The sequence below is a fragment of the Sceloporus undulatus genome, chromosome 6 (assembly GCF_019175285.1).
Source record: "Sceloporus undulatus isolate JIND9_A2432 ecotype Alabama chromosome 6, SceUnd_v1.1, whole genome shotgun sequence".
Classification (NCBI taxonomy): Eukaryota; Metazoa; Chordata; class Lepidosauria; order Squamata; family Phrynosomatidae; genus Sceloporus; species Sceloporus undulatus.
In genome coordinates this window covers 11,713,030-11,726,573 of record NC_056527.1, presented here as the reverse complement: position 1 = coordinate 11,726,573, position 13,544 = coordinate 11,713,030, and the positions used below count along the sequence as shown (strand labels likewise).

Sequence of the window (13,544 nt, the reverse complement as noted above, 5' to 3'; positions counted from 1 at the left end):
GGGGCAAGATTCCCAAAGGTTGCATAGATTGCCAAAAGTAGCAAACAAACAAACAAACAAACAAATAAATATATCTCAAAACTTGAAGACGCTGGAAGTTCACTTCTGGTCTGGGAAATATATTTCTTTTGAGGACTTTAGACCATGCAAAGCAATCCTGAAGTCTGTTTAAAAGACGAATGGCCCATCTTGGAAGTCCCTCCCTGTTTGGGGGGAGGGATACATTTAAGCTAATTTGTAAGAAGGCTTCCAGGAGATGCAATTCATCCTTTTCATTGGAAAAAAGGGCTAGCCCAGGGCAACAAAAACAGTAGGTAAGGGAGGCAAAGTTTTCCTATCCCTAGGCTAGAATGCTAGAATAACAGGGAGAAACTCAGATTCTTATCTCTGCTCAGCTATATTACTCAAAAGGTAACTTTGGATCAATCACTATCTTCACCACAATCTTTTGATGTTCATTAATTTTTTAAAAAAAAACCTGAGGAAGGTTTTTTTTTTTTAAAAAAAGTCACATCAAACTTCTTGGAAAGAAAAATAAAATAAATAAGGTTGCTTGGGCACAAGGTTGCATCAGAACAACCAGAATTTATGTGAAAAATGCAGCACCCCTATAAAGAGGGGGGAACGAGCTTATAATTCTTTCTATTGCAAGCCTCTTAAGTAAGAAGCACTTAAAGAAAAGCAGGAAATATGCAACTCCCCACATACAGTGGGGCAAAAAAGTACAGTAGTCAGCCACCAACTGTGCAAGTTCTCCCACTTAAAAAGATGAGAGAGGCCTGTAATTGACATCATAGGCAGACCTCAATTATGAGAGACAAAACGAGAAAACAAATCCAGACAATCACATTGTCTGATTTGGAAAGAATTTATTTGCAAATTATGATGGAAAATAAGTATTTGGTCACCGACAAACAAGCAAGATTCCTGGCTCTCACAGACCTGTAACTTCTTCTTTAAGAGGCTCCTCTGTTCTCCACTCATTACGTGTATTAATGGCACCTGTTTGAACTCGTTATCAGTATAAAAGACACCTGTCCACAACCTCAATCAGTCACACTCCAAACTCCACTATGGTGAAGACCAAAGAACTGTCAAAGGACACCAGAAACAAAATTGTAGACCTGCACCAGGCTGGGAAGAATGAATCTGCAATAGGCGAGCAGCTTGGTGTGAAGAAATCAACTGTGGGAGCAATAATTAGAAAATGGAAGATATACAAGACCACTGATAATGCCCTCGATCTGGGGCTCCACGCAAGATCTCACCCCGTGGGGTCAAAATGACCACAAGAACGGTGAACAAAAATCCCAGAACCACACAGGGGGGATCTAGTGAATGGCCTGCGGAGAGCTGGGACCAATGTAACAAAGACTACCATCAGTAACACACTACGCCGCCAGGGACTCAGATCCTGCAGTGCCAGATGTGTCCACCTGCTTAAGCCAGTACATGTCCAGCCCCATCTGAAGTTTGCTACAGAGCATTTGGATGATCCAGAAGAGGATTGGGAGAATGTCATATGCTCAGATGAAACCAAAGTAGAACTGTTTGGTAGAAACACAACTCGTCGTGTTTGGAGGAAAGAGAATGCTGAGTTGCATCCAAAGAACACCATACCTACTGTGAAGCATGGGGGTAGCAACATCATGCTTTGGGGCTCTTTCTTTTCAAAGGGACCAGGACAACTGATCTGTGTACAGGAAAGAATGAATAGGGCCATGTATCATGAGATTTTGAGGGCAAACCTCCTTCCATCAGCAAGGGCATTGAAGATGAAACATGGCTGGGTCTTTCAGCATGACAATGATCCCAAACACACCGCCCGGGCAACGAAAGAGTGGCTTCATAAGAAGCATTTCAAGGTCCTGGAATGGCCTAGCCAGTCTCCAGATCTCAACCCCATAGAAAGCCTTTGGAGGGAGTTGAAAGTCCGTGTTGCCCAGTGACAGCCCCAAAACATCACTGCTCTAGAGGAGATCTGCATGGAGGAATGGGCCAACATACCAGCAACAGTGTGTACCAACCTTGTGAAGACTTACAGGAAACGTTTGACCTCTGTCATTGCCAACAAAGGATATATAACAAAGTATTGAGATGAACTTTTGATATTGACCAAATACTTATTTTCCACCATAATTTGCAAATAATTTCTTTCCAAATCAGACAAAGTGATTGTCTGGATTTGTTTTCTCATTTTGTCTCTCATAGTTGAGGTCTACCTATGATGTCAATTACAGGCCTCTCTCATCTTTTTAAGTGGGAGAACTTGCACAATTGGTGGCTGACTAAATACTTTTTTGCCCCACTGTATAAACCCTATTATTGATTCAGCAGTACCACAGTGGTAAAATCTGCTGGTAAGAACATTCAGCTGACAAGACAGACATTTTACACTGCATAACATGTCACAAATAATGTGCTGAATAAAATAGCAAGCACTATCTAAAAATAGGAACTTATTACTCAAGTCATAGGGGAAAAACTCCTTATGATAGCATACTACATGGTGGAACTTTTAAGCACATCTGTTTGGCAGAGTGAGTTTTGTTGCGCTGAAGGGTAAAGAAAACTTTGGTGTGTATTCTTATTTGACATTTAATTCTAAAGACTGCTAACAGGGAAAGCAAATGAAAAAGTTATAGGGAGACAGGAAGTGTGAGTAAATTGAAAGGCGTTCAGACAACAGAAAAGAAATGCTAAGGGCTGCATTTCTTGTGCTAATCTGAACGCCTTCCAAATTGTTAATTGTGATGTCAACATTTTTTTCAATCCAAAAAAAAGCCGGGTAAATCCACAAAAAAAAAAAAAAAAAAAAAAAAACACCCCAAATCCAGATTGGCATTATTTGTGTAAAGGACAACACATACGGTTTTATATTCAACCAAAGAGACAGTTTTTGAAGCAAAAGCTTTGAGAGAGGGAGTTAAAACAATAACTAGAATGTTAAATACAGGCTCATTAATTGGGGGGGGGGGGGGGATCAAAAACAAAAAAAAAGACAGGAAGATTACAACTTGTACTGTGATAAAAGGCCACCACCATAAAAGAAGGGTTTTGCAGAGTCTATGAGTTGTATTAAATATTTAATATTCTTTATGCCAAAAAAGATGCATAATTATTTGAAGCAGTCAGATTACAACAAAGCTACTGTATATACTTATGAACGTCAATAAATTTTAGTTAAAAAATCAACCCCCAAAAAACCTTAACTCTCATACATATACATACACACATATGGAACCATCCCCTCCTTTGAGTAACATAAGATGAGCGCATAGTCCATCCTTGGATAACCTAAAAGCACTGACCAGCTCTACTCTTTCCACTGCTGTGCCACTTCTGGCCTTTTTGAATGGCTAGGAAGGAAAATGGCAGTAATGACAGCTCTTTGGTGCATCATCTGAAAGGAGTAATGATAGAGAGCCTCAGAGTTTCTTTTAGGTTCTCACGTGATGGATTAAGCTCTCAGGCTTTTGCCACTCTACTCAGAAAAGGAGATGCTTCCTTTTTCATAAGAGTTAATACTGTACCTTAACTTTTGTCAAAAAAGGAATCATACCCATCTCTAAGTATAGTGGCAAAAGGCCTTTTTGAATGCTTTGGAAGGAAAATGGTGGTGTGAAAGTGGTGGCTGGGGTGGCTATCATGTTTGCTTCTCCGCAGAATGAATTTCTTTGTTTTGTCTTTTTAACATGTGTGCATTTTTGTAAAACCTGTCCACACTTGGTCCCACCATACATCATACAGCCATCATTTTACCATAGTTTGCTCCTCATTCATCCAACCTTTAGTATGAATACTGTTGAACCTGTAAGAATTTAATAAGCATCTGTGGCATCAGTTTCCTTTGTGTCATCCTTTACATCCCTTGTTGCATGTTTCTATGTTTTACTCCGAATTTATCCATGGGTCATATCAAAATTCATGATTTTAGCTCTAAAACCTGCCGTTGATAAGGATATACAGTAAATAGCTGGTCTTTTTTAAGAAATTGGGAGGGGGGAGGGAAAGGTTAATTCTCTTCTGCTTTTCTTTATTAAAGAAAATTCAAGTACCTGAAATATATTAACAAGAAAACTACTGGAATAGATGGTAAATAATAAAAAATAAATAATAACAGTAACTTTAAATGTCTCAGAAAACCAAGTTCTCAAAACAAGTTAAAATGCAATCAAATTCTTTTTAATCAAGGCTGGCAGCTACTGCAAACACAATTACTGATTTTGGACATAAATTCCTGGCATTGTAAGTCATGGAAAATTGGAAAATTGCAAATCGCAATATTGAGATTTGAATCCTCTAGCCCAGTATCAATTGTCCAAACTTGCCTGGCACATGCTAGTCACTTTATGTTTCAGTGTTGACAAAAGGGAACGACACAAGACTATTAAATCATGTGGCATACAGGCTCAAGCTCAATATTCACTCTGGTTAGAGTACATAAAAAACACCACATATTTCAGGATTTACATCAATGTAAGAGTCTTACATAAGCAACCTCTACACTTACTATAGCTCGGTTTTTAGTAGTTGCTATATACTTTTGCTTATAAATGAAAAAAGAATGCAAGTAAATGAATACATGAAAAAACAGTGCTGAATGGAAGACAAGTCGTGTGCTCCTTTCAAGTTGCTATGTTCAAGCAAATGCTCAAACGGGAAACACAAGAAGATAGATCTCAAACATTCCCTCAATGTGCTCAAGAGACAATCAAAACTAGTTCAATGCATCTTTTTTATTTTAAATAGGTTTCTTATTTACCTTTTTGCCAGTCAGCAAATCTTCTCCTAGCAAGTCATCATCTAATTCACTGGAAGAAAAAGATAAATACAATTCTAAGTTCTACAAAAGAGTGACTGAGCTCTTTATATCAGCTATTCCTCCTAGTTAACCTCAAAGAGTATTGAGGAATTCAGCAGCATTTGTAAGACAATAAGACAGTGACCTCATTTTCAAGATAAAACCTGAGATTATACTTTTATTCAAGAAAGCAAAAGGACAGAGAAAGAAGTGGAATTTAATTCCTTGTAGTTCTGAAATATGGCAAGTTAAACATAGCAATAGCATTTACATTTCTATACTGCTTCATAGTGAACTCAGCACTCTCTAAGAGGTTTACAATCTGTAAACCAATTTCCCCTAACAAGCTAAGTACTCATTTTACTGACCTATGAAAAGATGGAAGGCTGAGTCAACCTTGGAGCCCTAGGATTGAACTCACAAAATTGTGGCTGCAGTACTGGCATTTAACCACTGCGCCACCAGGGCTCCTAACGTAGAGATGTGAAGGACTTGTGGGACAGAAAACTGGGGAAGAAGTATACTGTTTTCACCATTTTCCCCAGAGCATATTTTCTCCCAGGTTGAGGATGAGTGAAGTGATTACGATAAGGCTTTATTCATTCCAATGCCAGGAACTGCATGGCTCTGTACACCCCTGGTAATAGTGGACAATTATGGCAACCCTATACAAAGAACAATTCAATGTCACAAGAGCAGTTTCTGCACACATGGGATGCTGACACCTTCATGAGAGGAGCGAGCAGGTTGGTACCAGATTTCTACTTCCATTAATCTAGTGGCTATTCTAGTTTCCATCCTGCATTCAATGTCCTTTAGGTCTGGTCCTTTTCACATGTCCTCACAAATGCCTGTGACACACACATATCTTACTACAAAGTGCGAAGCAAACAGCTTATTGCTCTGATTTCCAGGATAATAAATAGGTAAGCAAAAGTAACAACAGACTCAGAGAGAACCAATCTGAGTAAGAACTAACCAATACCCCTTAAAGGAAGTGAACTACTCCTCGTTCAACTAGCTAATAGTATGTGTTCACAATTCTACTTATACAAAACTAATGCTTTTTATATTTTTAAATTTCATAAATATGCCAAACATAAAAAATACACTAAGTTATGAAACATTTTACAGTGTGCCCTTTTTTTTATGAAGGGGATCCGTTCCAGACCCCTCCTCCACATAAAAAAACTGCATATGCTCGAGCCCTATTGAAAATAATGGGGCTCGTGCATGGTACAGCAGCGTGGGCCCCATTAGTCTTAATGGGACGTGCCACCCCTTGTGCCCTGCACGCTGCCGTGGGCTCCCTCACAGCTTTCAGCGTATGCTGAAAGCTGCGGATGGTGCGTCTGCGTATGATGCGGGCGCACTGTACTTTGTTAAAGCAATGTTCTACCAGTCACAGGCACATGTAGTGGGGATGTGCAAGAGGGCCTTGTAGGTGGTTACTCCCAGGCTGTGGAACTCTTCTCCACAGGCTCACTTTTTTCTCTCATTCTGGTAGCAAGGAAAATCCTTTTCATTTTGTCAGGTACTGTATTTGGTTATTACCTAGTTCAGTGATGATGAACCTTTTAGAGGCCGAGTGCCCAAACTGCTCCCCAAAACCCACTTATTTATTGCAAAGTGCCATGTCCCTCTGGCATTCTAGTAACAAACTCTAGCAAACTTTGTGCTGAGGCGACAGCACATGTGCCCACAGAGTGGGCTCTGAGTGCCACCTCTGGCACACATGCCATAGGTTTGCCATCACTGACCTAGTTGTTATGTTTTAAATTGGTATTGATTTTACTAGGATTGTTTATTTACTTGTTTCTTTTTATTATAATCATTTTTGGGCTGTACTTTGTTTTAATCTATGCTGTGAACTGCCTTGGGTCCTATGTTAAGAGAAAGACGGGATATAAAGAAATTACATAATAAATAAAATAAATTAAGTTTAATATTTTGATTATTTCCATTGTTACTTTAAAAAAGGTTAAAAATTTTCTGTGATTTCAAAGTTGCTGGAAACTTAAATACAGTTAAATATAACAAATCCAGAAAGCATCCTGATTATTACTTAAATCCCTCCCCCAAAAAAATAGAAATCTCAAGCCCCAACTTGCATGCAGCTGCTTTAACTCCTTACAAGATAAGCTACTGGTTGCACTATAAAAATTTTATTGCAAATGTAGAAAACGTGTTCAGTTACAAACATTTCAGGAATCAAAAGAAGGCTAATAATCTGCATATCAGATAACTTGCACTAAATATATACAAAAGCTAGGTATATAGTGACATTCTTCTGAAATAACACATTGGCTGTAAATTAGATGACACTACATTTCAAAGAAAGATAGGTCGGCAGGTTAGTTCGGCAAAATGCTCCATAAACGTCAAATACCTCTAAACCAGTTAAGATGATAAGGAATGAACTACAGAAAACCTGAATGGCTGAAAGTAATGGAACATTTCTAGATATTACTAAAGTAGGAACTGGATTTAGATGGTCCTCCAAATGTTGAGCTGCAAATCCCAAGAGCCGTAGGCAGCACAGCTAATGATAAGAAATTATGGGAATCGAAATACAGCAACATGTGGGAGAGCCAAATTCCTACCAAATTACATGCACAACAGCTTTGGAGATTGTTTTGCCAGGTATGCTCTCAGATGAGCCAGTCATTATTAAATCTTTAACATAAAACTTTATTTCACTGAAAAACTATGGCCTGAAACACACAGATCAAATATGGCAGCCTCTGGCCACTTTGGGTGTGTGTGTCATCTGAATGCTACGCCCTCAAAGTAGATGGATGCTGCCTTATTTGGCTTGTGTGTTTCAAGCTGTAGTCTTAGAAATGCCTCCTTTGCACATGTTGGGATAGACTTACCTCTTCACCACAAAGCTGGGTTCCAACATACCAATAGGAAGCAACTGTAAAATTCTACTTCACTGAATAATTATTGAGCAGCCTTCAATATTCAGTTTTTGAGCAAGGTACTAGACAGTGTGGGGACTTCTCAGGTAACTTTTGCATGCCAAAACACTCCAAGAACAGCCTGAAGTATTGTGACCCAAAAGTTCCCAATAATATGCACTCCGGTTACCTGAGGCACTCCAGAGCAAAGCCGAGCAGCTGTTCACACACGCATCATGCTATGCCACTGTTTGAGTGTATGCCTGGATTCAGCTCAGAGCCATAAATACTCAAATTTCAGTAGTGGCCAGGAGTGCATTTGCACAGTTAAATCAAATGTCTTAGCTGCATCCCACTTGGATTACTGAAAGATTACTGACGTTAAATAATGTTCAGAAACTTCAGCCAATCCAAGAGTGGCAGTTGTGCCAACTCTCTTGTTACAACAGTTCCACGGTCTACCACACATTTTCCACCACAATTCAAAGTGCGGGATCTGATCTATGAAGCAGGATATTGCTTGGGGCCAAGATGTTTGAAGACTGCATCTTCCCATATGAGTCTGTCCAAGGTCTGAGATTTTGGTAGACGCTCTTTACAGCCTGCTACCCTCACAGACTCATTCAGTGGAAGCATGGGACAGGGATTTTTGTAATGGTTCCACCAGGCTCTAGAATCCCCCAGACAGGCTCTTTCCTTGCTGGCCTTCCACTGGAAAGAGACATTTTTTCAAACAGGCATTTGGAAACTGGCTGCAAGGGTGTATTATTCTACCTTTTTTCATGGATATGTTTTTGTTTAATTACACCTTACACAGTATCTTTTTGCATACTTTTACCTGTATCCATTTTAATTTGTTAGCTGCCTTGAGTTTCAGTTATGAGAAAGAGGCAGAATAATAATAATAACACCACCTCATTGAAAATACACACACAAAAATTCTCAAAATACATGTATGGTTTAAAAACAACCACATGCATAACTGACACATACACAATCCATTATTTTATTTCTTTCAAGCAATTTAGTTGTTTTTAAAAGCTATACCTGGCAAAAGAAAATGCATGAACCGAGGTAAACAACAAAAACTATAATTTCATGTTAGCAAATATTCAGAATATGTTGAAGAACTGCAGTAAAACATGTAAGCTTTACATGTAATCACTCACAGATAAAGTTAGCATTAAAGGGGAAGGTATTAAAGCCTCCCCTGTATATAAAAGGCAAGATGGAAAGCAGTAAGAGCTAGCTCCACAGATTAAGAGTAAGAAGATCCTCAAGAAATTTCAATTTTATTCTAATTTTAGCTGGAAAGGAAGTTGATAATTTAAGTCTACACATAAAGCTGAAATGTTATGTTATGCTGAAATATATATATATATATATATATATATATATATATATATATGAGATTAATATGTATATTTAAAAAGAACAGTGAAAATTATTTATGCTGTATTTTTAAATAAAAATATATCAAAAGAAAGAAAGACCAGCGAAGCAAATCTTAAAGTTTTGACAGGTTTCTTTGGGTTCAAGTGAACGTGTTCTAAAGATTAGTGGAAGCCAGACTATGTTTGCAGCTTTCTTGGTCCTCACCAGCATCTCTGTAGCTGCATTCAGATTGCTTCTAAACCATCCTCAAAGGCAGCACCATATAAAGAGTGTTCCAAAAATCCCACTCAGAAGAAAGAAATTATTATTATTATTATTATTATGCTTTATTTATATAGCGCTGTAGATTTGCACAGCGCTTTACATACAAACAATACAGCACTGAAATGCACAATGGGAAAGAAGAGAGACAATAAATGTGTATAATTACAGCGCTATAGAAATAAAGTTTAATAATTAATAATAATAATAATAAATGTAAGTGTCATGTGATGGGGAGATGTATAAAGGGGTGTGGATGTGAAAGAGTGAGAATGAGATGTGGGGTAATCTGCACAGGCTGCACCCATCACTGGTATATGGTTCCCACCACCAGGAATTAAACCAAGGTGAAATGCAGCTTTCCATCTGAAGATGAATCTCTATTTCTCCTCTTTAGGGAGGTTATGCATCTCCCCACAACTGAGCACCTGACATGTACACTGCTGGCAAACAACTTCATTAGTGTTTGAATTTGCACTTTAAAAAAGCAAGGTACAAAACAGAAATTCAAGAAGGCAAAATGGAATTCCTTATAAAGCATGAACATGAAAAAAGAAACCTTTACCTGTCCCAGTCATCATCTCCAGTCCTCCTCCTCCAAGATCTCTCTGCACCAGGCTTATCAAACTGATCAAAGTCATCATCTGTTAACAAAAGACATTTAGTGATTTCTACAACATAAGAAAATGCATAGATTGTAAAACAGCAATGCGGATGCTTTCTCCCTAGGAATCCCTGTTTGCATCTTCCACATCTTTTATGGCAACAACTTGAAAACAGAATAATTAAATTTAAAATGGTTTAAGTAACCAAAGCTTCCATTAATTTTTCAATCTTGTTTGTTATTTTGTTTCTGGTGCTTTCAATTAGTTATTGTTTTGTTTTCTTCTTTGTTTGATCTCTTCACTCTTGTTATTTTGAAACGATTTTATCAATTTTTAAAACCCCTTTGGGGACTCCATTGAGAATTAATAAAGAATACTGCAATTCTAAATTCTTATAAATCAGCCTATTATCTCAATGGAATCCCCAACACATTGTATCAGAAATTTCCACAAATTAATATATACAACATAACAAATTACAGGCTGTTCCTCCTCAGTAGAGTCAGAGGTGGAGCAGCAAGGTTGCTATACCACCTCATCTGCAGTTGTACTGGCTCATTTTAGGGAGAGCAAATGAGAAGCAAGGGCTTTTCCCTTTGTTTTTCGCTCACAGACCAGGATTTTTAATGCCTTCCTCTCTCTCACACATAGACAAAATACACTGTACTACAGGAACTCTAGGTTCACAAGCTGCAGGAAAAGAGATTCCACCTCAACATTAGGAGGAATTTCCTGACAGTAAGGGCTGTTCGACAGTGGAACACACTTCCTCGGAGTGTAGTGGAGTCTCCCTCCTTGGAGGTCTTCAAACAGAGGCTGGATGGCCATCTGTCGGGGATGCTTTGATCTGGATTTCCTGCATGGCAGGGGGTTGGACTGGATGGCCCTTGCGGTCTCTTCCAACTCTATGATTCTATGATTCTAATTTAAAACAAGCTTTCCTACAAAGAATGGAGCAGCTTTGAACACAGATAATCTAAAGGGAGCTCCAACATACTGTATTTTCAAAGGTTCTCTTCAGAGTCTTCCATCATCTACCTTTGCTTTGTACACTGATATTTCCACAGGGACAGTGAAGGACCTTTCCACCACCTGTCAAGGCCCCTTCCACTGACAGAAGCCAAGAAAGGGCCACCTCCACTCCATTCTAATTCTCTACAGCTAGGATGCTCTCTTAAGCCAATTCATGAATAACAAGAGTAGAGAACATCTTGGAAAGTGTGTGACAGAAGTTATTTTCCACATTGTTTAAAAATCTGTACTGATCTGGAAGACGCATTTGCTGATTTTTGTATTTAAGAATCTTTGTGTAATCTGCCTTAGACAATAAACTAATGGAAAAAGGGGTTATACATTTTTAAAATAGAAAGATAAAATATCTACCATTGCAAAATACTAAACCCCTACCTATGAGTACTTCTATTTATCATTGGGCATGAGTCAATGACACATCGCTAGTGACAGAACTGGAGGCTCACATAGAATCAGAAGGGAGGGATTCCCACTACAGTCCTCCATATGATCCTCCAAAACCTGGGAAAGTCTCCAGAATCAGTTTCCAGGTGGCACAGAGAGCTGCAGCAGGTAGGGAAAGGCAGCTTTGTTGTGCTGAGAGTTGGCTATCTACATGATGCTCTATTTAGCCTTGAGTTTTTGTTTCAGTTCAAGAAACTGTTTACCACATACAAAATATTGATACATTTATTTGTGCAATCTGATTGGCAATGGGCTCTTTAAGACTCCAGGAGACACTGATTGCTGTAGGTCTCTCTGATCAATAAGAGGCAATATTTTAATTTATAGGTGAAATTATCACTAACTATTCAAGTAACACAAGCAAGCCTAAAAGACATAATTTAGGATTGCAAAATGTAATTTTCATGGAAGACAGTCTTGAAGCTAAGATTTCTTCATGACAAAGCAGCTATTATTGACACTTCCTACAAGAATTTGCAACTAAATAGAGATGGATACTGATTTAGTCATTGGCTCCACTGAAATCAACAGGAGCTTAAGCTAGCCATAAACTGAGAGTGAACATTCAATGATTTCAAACTGTCTACTCAAATTATGGCTATCAGTAAGTCTTGTGATAAACCAGTTTTTTGTCATTCTTATACCAAGGCCTTGAATATCTGTTGGCTCTATCCATGATGAAGGTGCACTCAGATGTCTATATTACAACGTCCAGCGTTGTAATAAGTGTCCATATTGGGAAGAGTTGGTCTGAGCTGAGGTCCAGCTGGAGGACACAAGGCTGACAAAAGACTGGTATACATTCTGTAAGTTTCTTTTTCACCCATATGAAGAGTGTCATTAATATATTCCCATATACAGTCCTACTTATATTAGAAATGATGATAGTTACTCACTAGTAGTCTATGTATATACTAATATATAAGCCTAGAAATTTTAGTCAAAAAACTGACCTCAAAAACCTGGGTTGACTTATCCATGGGTCAATGTAAGTACTGCAGCTTAACTGTTATCAAAACTAACTAAATAAATAAATAAATAAAATGGGGTGCTGGAAACAATGTGGGACATTAAAATAGTTTAAATTTGGTAGTCCTTTTCATTTAAGGGGGCATTTGGTTTTTAATATGTTGTGGCAGATAGAGCTTTTAATGGTCTTTTTAATGCTTTTTAAAACTTTTATATTTAAAAACTGAACTTCAGTTTAATTCTGTTTTAATGTTTGAACTAAGAGGTTTTAAAAAATTGTACTGTGTTTTTAAAATGTTATATGTCACCCTGAGTCTAGTGCTGGAAGAAAACTGGCTTATAAATTAAATAAAGCTATGAAAAACATAATCAGGATTTTTTTTAAAAAAAAATCGTCTTCCACCTCAATGTAATTTTTTTTTAAGTTAAGAAGAGACATGAGAGCAACCTTTCCCAACTTACAACTTCCATCAATGCTAGACTACATCGAGAGAGTGTGGAGATACGTTTTTCTCTGTCTCACATGGTACTAAAACCTGGGGTACGTCAATGAAACAGAACTTGGGAAACTCAGAAGAAATAAATACTTCTTCATATATTGTGTATGATGGCCACCAAAGAGTATGGTTTTTAAAGTCAGTGCAAATTAACTGAATTAATGCTTACTGCTCACAATAGCTAGGTTGAGTTTCTCTTAACTGGAATACTGAAATACTCCAAAATCTACTTTTTAATGGGTGCCTGAGACAGTGACATCTTTGCTTTCTATTGGTTCAATGTGCACAAGCTTTGTTTCATGTACAAAATTATTTAAAATGTTACATATAAAATTACCTTCAGGCTATGTGCATAAGATATACAGTGGGCCCTTATCCACTGGGGTTTGGTCCCAGAATAACAAAATCCGTGGATGCTCAAGTCCCATTCAATACAATGGGACAAAATGGTGTCCCTTATATAAAAATGGTGAAATCAAGGTTTGCTTTTTGGAAAGTATATATTTTTAAAATATCTGCAAGCCATGGATGCTTGAATCTGTGGATTAAAAAAATCTGTGGACATGGAGGGCTGACTATATACAAAACAAATGAATTTAATGTTTAGACTTGGGTCCCATCTCCAAGGTATCTC

The 13,544-nt window shown here is 37.9% G+C and overlaps 1 protein-coding gene across 10 annotated transcripts in view; it reads right to left on the bottom strand.

Moving 5' to 3' along the window:
• RBM33 (RNA binding motif protein 33) overlaps nt 1–13,544 on the bottom strand; it is a 125,015-nt gene that overhangs the window by 102,302 nt on the left and 9,169 nt on the right. For all 10 annotated transcript variants that reach the window (XR_006104806.1, XR_006104807.1, XR_006104809.1 and 7 more), the window contains exons 2-3: nt 9,929–10,007; nt 4,766–4,814 (exon numbers count right to left, since the gene is read on the bottom strand). Coding sequence is in view for 6 of the 10 variants with exons in the window: in XM_042477067.1 (XP_042333001.1) it covers nt 4,766–4,814; nt 9,929–10,007 (128 nt within the window). In the remaining 4 variants the exon portion in view is untranslated. The remainder of the gene's footprint in view (nt 1–4,765; nt 4,815–9,928; nt 10,008–13,544) is intronic.